At 39.3% G+C, this 7,802-nt stretch overlaps 1 protein-coding gene across 1 annotated transcript in view; it reads right to left on the bottom strand.

Moving 5' to 3' along the window:
• Nucleotides 1–1,564: 1,564 nt before the first annotated feature.
• Nucleotides 1,565–7,802, bottom strand: part of LOC139717989 (protein O-mannosyl-transferase TMTC2-like) — a 118,125-nt gene continuing 111,887 nt past the window's right edge. Inside the window, exons 8-11 of the mRNA XM_071629478.1 lie at nt 7,597–7,718; nt 3,416–3,497; nt 2,535–2,713; nt 1,565–1,797 (exon numbers count right to left, since the gene is read on the bottom strand). Coding sequence (XP_071485579.1) covers nt 1,597–1,797; nt 2,535–2,713; nt 3,416–3,497; nt 7,597–7,718 — 584 coding nt within the window. The 3' untranslated portion in view covers nt 1,565–1,596. The remainder of the gene's footprint in view (nt 1,798–2,534; nt 2,714–3,415; nt 3,498–7,596; nt 7,719–7,802) is intronic.

The raw sequence follows: 7,802 nt of genomic DNA, 5'->3' as shown, positions 1-7,802 counted from the left end.
TTTTTATCTGGCGACCACAATGGTGTAACCCTATAATGCCAGCTTTGTAACTGTACCAAGAGGCTCATAAAAACCTGGCTAAAACAAAACAGGGACAATGATATCGTCTATAAAGTGTTTCATGTAATATTGCCATTATGTGGTTTTCCTTGTCAGATAATAACGTCTCTCAGTTGGTAGTCGTTCGGGAGCAGACTCCACACAAGAATATTCTGATATCCTCACTCTAAGCTAGAAAAGCATTGATCACGTTATACAAACTAATTCAGTCCACCATGTTCCGGTTACCTTTTCCAAATACATAATCACATGTAATTGGAGCATGAAATAAGATATGTAAGGTTCCTCCGTTAACCTCCTTAAAAATGAAAATTTTCAACAAAATGCATATCTTGATCACATTATCTCCGAACTAAACATAGTAACATCATCATGTGCTTACAAGTCCTACATATTGCACATTTGGTATAGAAAAAAAAAAACCCAATGAAAAACAAACAAACAAACAAACGCCCACTCCTTCATGCACAATGTCTAGGCTGTCTTTGAGACAGATGACACAGAAGGAAGTATCAAACAGGGAAATGATATGGAAAGGAAGTGGGAGTTGGTCCATCTATTTCATAGAATGGTGCCGGTGGTCAAGTATTTCATGATGAAAAATAGAAAAATCAGCAAACTATTTTCAATGGAATTCATAGGTGCTGTACAAAATGAATCAAAATAGTATTGAATGTCAGGATATGACGCAGAAAAATTTATATTCCTTCAAAGTCATTCTCAGGTAGTCCTAATGAAATAGATCTGACTAATCACAGCTCACATAGACAGTAGAGTCACTTATGAGTAGTGTTCTGGCATGTCTGTAGCACAAACGACCCAAGTTTACAAATATTTTTCTCGCTGTCAAAATGAATAATTACAATCCATGATCTCGTGTGAATAAATATCCCACAAATAAACTTTACGTCTGGCCAGCACAGTATGTGTCACATGTGAACACTCTCTGGCTAAGCACAGGAACAAAAGTCCATACCACTGCCAAATAATAATGAAACATGTCAGATAAGATACTTGCTGTGACTTAGATTCCTCTCCTGAAATAATCAGACTATCAAATCAAGGAGAAAGATCATGGATATGTTGATGATGCGTAGCAGGCACCCATAAGGAGAGGTGCAGATGACAAAGAGAAAGAGAGAGAGAGAGCTAGAGGGAAAGAAAAGTGAAACTCTCCTGTGATACATCAGATCTATCATAAACACAGCCATAATCATCACAAAAATGTCCAATCTACAATCTTGCCTGAGGTGTGCACTGCGTGTATGACATACAAATACAGAAAAACAGAACTTCTCTATGTTCTGTCATGATACCACTTTGGCGTTCAAAAGATATCAGAAATCGGCGGTTGATGTATCTTGTCGGTGGAAGCAATAAAGGCGTACTGTCACTGCTTGCCTAGAAATCTGAAAAATTAGAGTCAGAACTTAAAAATCCTCTTGTGACTCCAACTTTGGTTATCAGCAGAAGGCTCCGGGATCATAAATAGAGAGGATGCATCAGTCTGTTGGATCCTTGTTTCATCCCCAGGGGTTACCGGTTGCTAGGCGTCGTCGACTCCCCCTCCCCCCTGCCTGCCCTCTTGGCCATGAGGTTGCGTAGCTTTTTGAGGTTCTGCAGGCTCGTCGGGTCGTCTGGCTTCAGGGTCAGGGCTCTCAGGTAGCTCTCCTCAGCCAGCTCCAGCTTGCCGTTCAGGTGCAGCATGGCTCCGAGGTTCACGTGTCCATTGGCAACCTGTTTCCACAGCAACGAGATTAGAAGATGACAAAGAGTGTGAGAAAAGATGACCACCTAGGAAGAAACATGTGTCTCTAATCATGATAACAGAATATTACATGTGATTACCCAATCTACTGATATCAATAAAAAGATGTGGCTCCGCCAGTAGCACGTCTGCCTTACAATCAAATGGCTGTGGTTAGTTTCGCAAGTCTAGCTGAGCAATGTTGTCTGTAATCATCCTGTTCCCTCTAGTATGGGGCAATTATAACACTCCGTTCCTCATGTAGGACATCAAATTGAGGTACCGTGTGTGAGTTCGTCAGAACTCACTCACGTAAAAGATCTCACTTGCTTTATTCATTCATTGCAAAGAGTAGGGTGCTAACCCTGTGAAGTGGTCTGCCCACATACCCAAACAAGGAAACACGTGAATGATGCCGACCCCTCATGGTTTGGACCAGATGATTAGCAATTCTGTAAATGTCAATATTTTTGAGCGATCAATTTTCACGGTGGGCAGCTCAAAAACATATTCGCGTGTTCTTGAATTCACACTGTGCAATTGTCAACCCATTCAAATGAGCAGATAAAATTGTGAAGATATTTTCGTGGGTTTTAGAATTCGCGCTAGCGAAAAGTAGCGTGAAATATGTAAAAATTAACGTGCCACAAAAATTTCTGCATTTACAGTAGTTAGCAAACGGTATCAACCAGGAAAGGGAGAAGAGGAAGAAGAAAAAGTGTCTCACATCAGGTTTGAGGTCCACAGCTTGCCTGTAGTAGACCTCCGCTTCCTCATTTTCCTTTGCCTGGCGGAGGGAGTTGGCAAGGTTGAAGGTGATCTCAAAATCATTGGGCTGCAAGCGGAGGGCTTGGTGGTAGAAGTCAGACGCCTGTTTGAAGTTGCCCTGGTCATGCCAAAACTGACCTGGAGATTCAATTGGAGGATGGATCGAAGGACAAAATAACGGTAATGAAAGTTGATACAAACTAATTTTCAAGGCTACCAAGTTCTATTTGCTTTCCAACTCTATATCATGTATTATAGATTTTATTACCGAGTAAACTCGGGCTGGGGTCTATGGGAAATGCATGTTGTAGCAAAATTAGCCCATCCTCAACGGGTAAAGCTGAGGCCTGTAGCTCCTCTAATTACTCATCCACATAATATGGAAATTGTACAAAAAAAGAAAAACACTGAAAAGCTGATGATCTCATTCCGATGGCTTATAGGAACCATTCCAATATTCTTTCATGTGCAAGACATCGGCAGACACAAAACTAAAATGTTTGAACACATATGCAACTCCGCTACCCCGTAAAACAAACAAATGAATTGCCATCATCTCACTTGAAAAAACAGAGTGAAAAAAAAGAAAAGGAAGATTTATCACATATCTTAAACAGCCAAGATCTCTTCAAATATTGAAACAAAATCATAAATATAAATGAATAAGATAGACAAACTTGGCCGGTATGCTTGGCAAACTGTTCACAGTTTGTTTTTCATTGCAGTGTTGTATCATTACTATGTGTATTCAAATGTTGTAATCATATGTCTTGGAAATGAAATAAAACAAAATGAAACTGTAATAGAGTGACAGAGAGAAGTACCAGTCCTGAGTCTTACCATAGTGTCGAAACACATTAGCATTCTCTGGTTCAAGGTCCACTGCTCTCTGCAGAAAATACTCAGCATCATGTGCTCGATTCTGAGGACGAACGAAAAAAAAATAAAAACAAGGAAAAGTAGAAATTACGCGGTGCGTAATATATGTCCCCGCCGGAAGTAGCATTTAGTAGCAAAATGCACAATATAGGTAAAAAGATGAAGGTCAAAGGTCAAAGAAGTCAAAGGTCAAAATTCTATGTAGAAGTTTTGAAGCCCTCACCTAGTGCCATCACATAAAGCAAACGGAATCGAAATCGGGTTAGAAATGGCGAAGGAGTAGCATTTTGTAGGCAATGTGCAATATAGGTCAAAAATCAAGGTCAAAGGTCAAAGAAGTCAAAGGTCAAAATTCTGTGTAGAAGTTTTGAAGCCCTCACCTAGTGCCATCACTTAAAGCAAACGGAATTGAAATCGGGTTACAAATGGCGAAGGAGTAGCATTTTGTAGCAAAATGTACAATATAGGTCAAAAATCAAGGTCAAAGGTCAAAGAAGTCAAAGGTCAAAATTCTGTGTAGAAGTTTTGAAGCCCTCACCTAGTGCCATCACATAAAGCAAACGGAATCAAAATCGGGTTAGAAATGGCGAAGGAGTAGCATTTTGTAGGCAATGTGCAATATAGGTCAAAAATCAAGGTCAAAGGTCAAAGAAGTCAAAGGTCAAAATTCTGTGTAGAAGTTTTGAAGCCCTCACCTAGTGCCATCACTTAAAGCAAACGGAATTGAAATCGGGTTACAAATGGCGAAGGAGTAGCATTTTGTAGCAAAATGTACAATATAGGTCAAAAATCAAGGTCAAAGGTCAAAGAAGTCAAAGGTCAAAATTCTGTGTAGAAGTTTTGAAGCCCTCACCTAGTGCCATCATATAAAGCAAACAGAATCAAAATCGGGTTAGAAATGGCGAAGGAGTAGCATTTTGAAGCAAAATGTACAATATAGGTCAAAGGTCAAGGTCAAAGGTCACAATTGAAATTCTGTATAGAAGTTTCAAAGCTCCCATGTAGTGCTATCATATAAAGCAAACAGAATCAAAATTGGGTTAGAAATGGCGAAGGAGTAGCATTTTGAACGTTTTGATCACACACGGACGCACACACGGACGGACACACGGACGGACGGACGGACGGACGGACACACGGACACACGGACACACGGACACACACACGTACGGAGCCCGTTTCATAGTCCCCTGCTCAAACTCGTTCGGCGGGGACAAAAATTGAGATACAAAAATCCTCAACAAGAATAATCAGTGCTGTAATAGATTGTTATCAAATGTCAATGTCACCATGAGGCCCATTTACACTTGCTTGGAAAAATCATGATTTTTCTAAAATCGCGACATTTGGGTGCAAGTTGCTAAAGCAACTACATCCAAACGCCCTCGAAACATCGCCAGAAAAATTGCCAGTGCGATTTTTTGAAACATCGCGATGTTTGAGGCGAAGTTTAGTGAGTGTAAACCCAAGCCGGAGAAATATCGCGATTTTTCATCATGTGACTTTCAGTATCAGATTGCACTGGGATTTTATGCGCGCTCCCGATCCCTCTTTCGAACATGTAGAGAGTACGTCGGCCGCTGGCCATACTACAGGGTACATGCTGTACAGGTAAACGGCCGATCCTCGGCTTGTGGTCTCTCACCTCCCTGATGAAACTATATTGTATATAAAAACTAGTAACAAACCTGAAGTTCTACAGCCATTTATCATCACCCCATAACGACTTAACAAAATAATGTTCTCCCAGAAAAATGCATTGATTTTGGGAGTGCCCATACTGCTCTCGGTATACGTTGACTTTGTGGAATACAGGAGTACGTAACAAGTGTCGGTAAAACAGAGTTCTTGCTGTCGCCCGATGAAATACCAGTCCTAAAAACACGCCTACTTCTCACTTTCGTCATATCGGCGAAATTTCATGATCTCCGTCAATGCTGCTTTCATCAACTTTCCCATACTAAGCTGAAGTTTTACACACCTGCTACGTATGTGATCTAATATAGCAAGTTATAGTTTTTCTGTAAGTTTACACTCTCGAGAAACACAAATTTATGTGTGCATTGGACTGATAAAAAGCCCTGGCTCAACGTTCCAACCAGCTAGCTAGCTGTGAGCAAAATAGACTGCACTGCAGTCAGCTGGCAGTGAAAATGAATAGCCCGCGCTTCCACTCATCCACCGTGTTGAAGAACGGTAAGTTACACATGCGCACTACCGACCAAAAAATCGCGATGTTTCATGAAGCTAAAACTTCACATGCTTTTGTGCAAGTGTAAACGGTGGAACCAAAATATCGCGATTTTAAAAATCGCGCTGTTAGTAGGTGTAAATGTGGCTCATATGTATTTTCTCTTTTTTTAAGATCTCAACTGCTTTCATTTTTTGTTTTAAATGTTTTTTGAAATTGCAGATCAGCATATTAACAAACATGTCGGAAAATCCCCCAACAAAACCACTGGCTTCACTTTTTCTGACATGTTCATTAAGACAGTAGATCAGCAGGTGTGCTATTAAAAAAATACAAAGGGTGACATTTGATAACAATCTGTTACAGCACATCTCACCTCTGCATTAATAATCTCTTTCTTTCATGAATAATCAGGTCTGCAAAAATTGATGGTTTGACTGCAATAAAAAAAAAAGGATATCAAGTTTTCTGTCAGGCTTAACTATAGAAATCATTACAATCTAAAATTGGGTTAAAATGACTTCTCCTCCCATCTTTATGGTTTGCAGTATCTACTCAAAGAGATTCAATTTCTGAGGAAGTATTTCAAACATCATTTTTCATTCTTCCAAACAACAGCAGCACAGGTTTGATAGAACATATATATGTGATCAACAAGAAACTAGAGAATTTCATACCTTCAGAAACCAGATCAAGTTAACAAAGAATATTCGCCATGTAATGTCAGAACTATCTTTGCAGCCTCCCATCTACAGACACGTGACAATTCAAACCAAGTTGATATACTCTGCTTAAAGTATACTCAGAATAGAGTCTCTATTCTGTAAAAGTGGATTAAAAAAAATTCACATGACATGAAACTAGCACAAAACTAAAAGCGTGTGAAATTGTTTATTGTTTAATGTTTTATGTCATAGTATTCTATATCTTTGATCTCAAGGTACATGTAGGTATAGTGTGTTTGTGTGTGTCCCTTGTCTGTATAAAGTCAAAGGGTATCAACCCCTTGCACTTGGCTGAGTGAGTAGAGTTTGTTGACCCCACACAGAGGGAATGACCTCACTACTTCACTGCTTGAATAGGCTTGTGCATTCAAGAGAGTCTAAACAGTGAATTTTCATGAACTTGCAGGTGGAGCAATATTGATTTTCTTTTTTCAGATGGTTGGCACAGGTGTTAAATGTTTGTTAGAAATACAAGGCATCTGTAGATTTCTGTGCTATTTTGAGAAGCAGTCACACCTGTTTTAGCCTTGATTGTTTTGAAGTAGATAAGAAATGCATAGCTGTAGATTTCTGTGCTATTTTAAGAAGTAGTTGCACCTGTCTTAGCCTTGTTTTGAAGTAGATATGAAATTCATAGTTGTAGATTTCTGTGCTATTATAAGAAGTAATTGCACCTGTTTTAGCCTTGATTGTTTTGACGTAGATAAGAAATGCATAGCTGCAGATTTCTGTGCTATTATACGAAGTATAGTTGCACCTGTTTTAGCCTTGTTTTGAAGTAGAGAAGAAATGCATGGTTACATTGGCTGAAAAAAGTAAACATTAAGGGCTTGATTATCTATTGTCTTTAGCTTTTGTTACATTTACAACAAAATAAACATGTTATTGGCATGAAAGTCTTCATCATCCCAAATGAAAAAATCATGGAGATAATTTCACACCCCAGAACTGTTGTGCTATTTGTAGTTTTCTTCACTTTTGCTAGTCCTTATAATACACTGTAGTTTGAATGGATTTGCTGTCATAATGCAGATCAGTTATCTTTTACCATAGTACACACAAAATTCATCTTATCCGGCGGAGCATGAAAAATAACTTGCATGAAAATGTTTGCTTTTACAGAGCATACATGTATCTGTTTTTCATAACCTCAGGGCTGGTAGTGATGAGATATGAAGGCATGAAGTGTAGTACCTACAGTTTATAGAATGACCCAAAAGACTTACCGTCTTGCTGAGGAGGTTGGCGTAGGTTAGGTGGGCAGGCACATGATCTGGTTTGCTCAACAGTGATTCCTGGAACCACTTCTCAGCTTCAAGAATGTTACCAAGCTTGTAGTGGGTCTCACCTTTCATGGAAGAGGAAGAATTTAAAAGAGGAAAACAGTAAGGTGAGATAACAGTGTCAAATACATGTGATAGTTCAAGCTTTA

Source organism: Diadema antillarum, unplaced genomic scaffold, assembly GCF_040938485.1.
Source record: "Diadema antillarum isolate AM-2024a unplaced genomic scaffold, OU_Dant_1.0 scf00000086, whole genome shotgun sequence".
Taxonomy (NCBI): domain Eukaryota; kingdom Metazoa; phylum Echinodermata; class Echinoidea; order Diadematoida; family Diadematidae; genus Diadema; species Diadema antillarum.
Note: the sequence above shows the minus strand (reverse complement) of the source record. Positions and strands in the feature narration are given on the sequence as shown.